The 1459-nt window shown below is 43.4% G+C and overlaps 1 protein-coding gene across 1 annotated transcript; it reads left to right on the top strand.

The window, feature by feature from the left end:
• Positions 1 to 464: 464 nt before the first annotated feature.
• On the top strand, positions 465 to 944 carry LOC145401685 (uncharacterized). Its single transcript, XM_080273868.1, has one exon. It carries the CDS (start codon positions 465 to 467, stop codon positions 942 to 944), a length of 480 nt encoding a protein of 159 aa, XP_080129994.1.
• Positions 945 to 1459: the final 515 nt, after the last annotated feature.

Here is a 1459-nt window from a genome sequence, read left to right as displayed (position 1 = left end):
CGTGAACCATCTACATCAGTTGCTAAACTTTTATTTCCGTGTCTCATAAGTAAATTTTAAATTAAAAAAGGATGGAACCACGTTCCGTCAAGTTAAAAATACGGTATGTATTCACTGTTCATAATACAAATTATGAATATGCTATGGATGAAGCATATTGCCGACAGTGCAGAGAGAGAGAGAGAGAGAGAATAGTAATTCACCAATTCACCTTAAGTTTACCAGACTGACGTTTCCATTTGAAGCGAGAAATACAGCAAAGAAAACAATAACATTATTAGGCCCTCGAAGCACATTCATTCACTTTCAACCTAGTCTACAATAATAGGACCGGTGATATTGGTGATGGTGATACGATAGGCTGTCACTCGAAGCATTGAAGCCTTAACAGGCTGTCACTCGAAGCATTGAAGCCGTAACACCTTAATTCGTGTAGCCGAGGTGTTGTATAGGTTCCCGGCATGATGTCTGGTCACACCTCAGTTCGACATAGTGAGGCGATCATATCAGCTGTTCCAGTAATGGACCGAGCCCAGCGCGGGCAGATTATTGGCATGTGGGATGCTGGCTTTCGAGTTGCAGAAATAGCAGCACTGATGGGTATATCCAGACCCACAGTTCAACGGTGGGTCAGGAAATGGCAGGAGTCTTGCAATCTCTTAGATCTACCCAGGTGTGGAGCCCCAAGAAAAACCACCCCAGATGATGAGCAGAGGATTTTAAATGAAGTTCGAAACAACCCACACACCAATGCATGTGCTCTTCGTGAAACACTGAATTTGAACCTCTTCGCTAACACTATCCGAAGGCGTTTACATGAATCCGGGATTCACCACCATCCTCCTGCTACAAAACCAAAACTTGAGGAACGACATCATGCAGCCAGGTTGCAGTTGGCTCGCCAACATGTCTATAATGATCTAACATATAAGAGTCATCTTTAGCGATGAAAAAAACGTTTTGTTCAACAACCCATGGGAAACTTCATTGTTGGAGAGCTGATGGAACAAGACATGAAAGAAGAAATATCTATGAAATAGCAAGAAGTGGACATGTGACCGCATATGTCTGGGGCTGGATACATTTGTATGGCATTGGTGAGCTAGCAGAGATCCAAGGCCGGTTCAACGCAGAACAATACATCGGAATTCTCGAAGAAGTGATGCTGCCTAGTGTTCGCTGGTATGCCTTGCCCTACCCTGAGGAGATCGTTTTTGTGCAGGTTAGTCTGTATGTTGTAGCTGTGTTACGTGTCAGACTCCAGTAGAATGTAATGATTTGTAATATCCTGGTTGGTCACCTGTTAGTATACAGATTTGCTTATAGACCGATAGATAGACAGATGGATCACAGAGACCTACAAAGCATGATAGACACCCATATATTAAACCACGTGCAAGTGTTCCTCCTTACTATGTCCTGCCCATGACCAATAGATGTCCTGCTCCTGCCTGTATAA

Source organism: Coenobita brevimanus, chromosome 56 (assembly GCF_032717465.1).
Source record: "Coenobita brevimanus isolate Jiangsu-jjx chromosome 56, ASM3271746v2, whole genome shotgun sequence".
Lineage (NCBI taxonomy): Eukaryota > Metazoa > Arthropoda > Malacostraca > Decapoda > Coenobitidae > Coenobita > Coenobita brevimanus.
The sequence above is the reverse complement of the archived record's forward strand: the minus strand, read 5'-3'. Positions and strand labels throughout refer to the sequence as shown.

Bases quoted from the DNA above. Each gene is read 5' to 3' on its own strand.
- LOC145401685 (XM_080273868.1), top strand. From the start codon at position 465: ATGTCTGGTCACACCTCAGTTCGACATAGTGAGGCGATCATATCAGCT.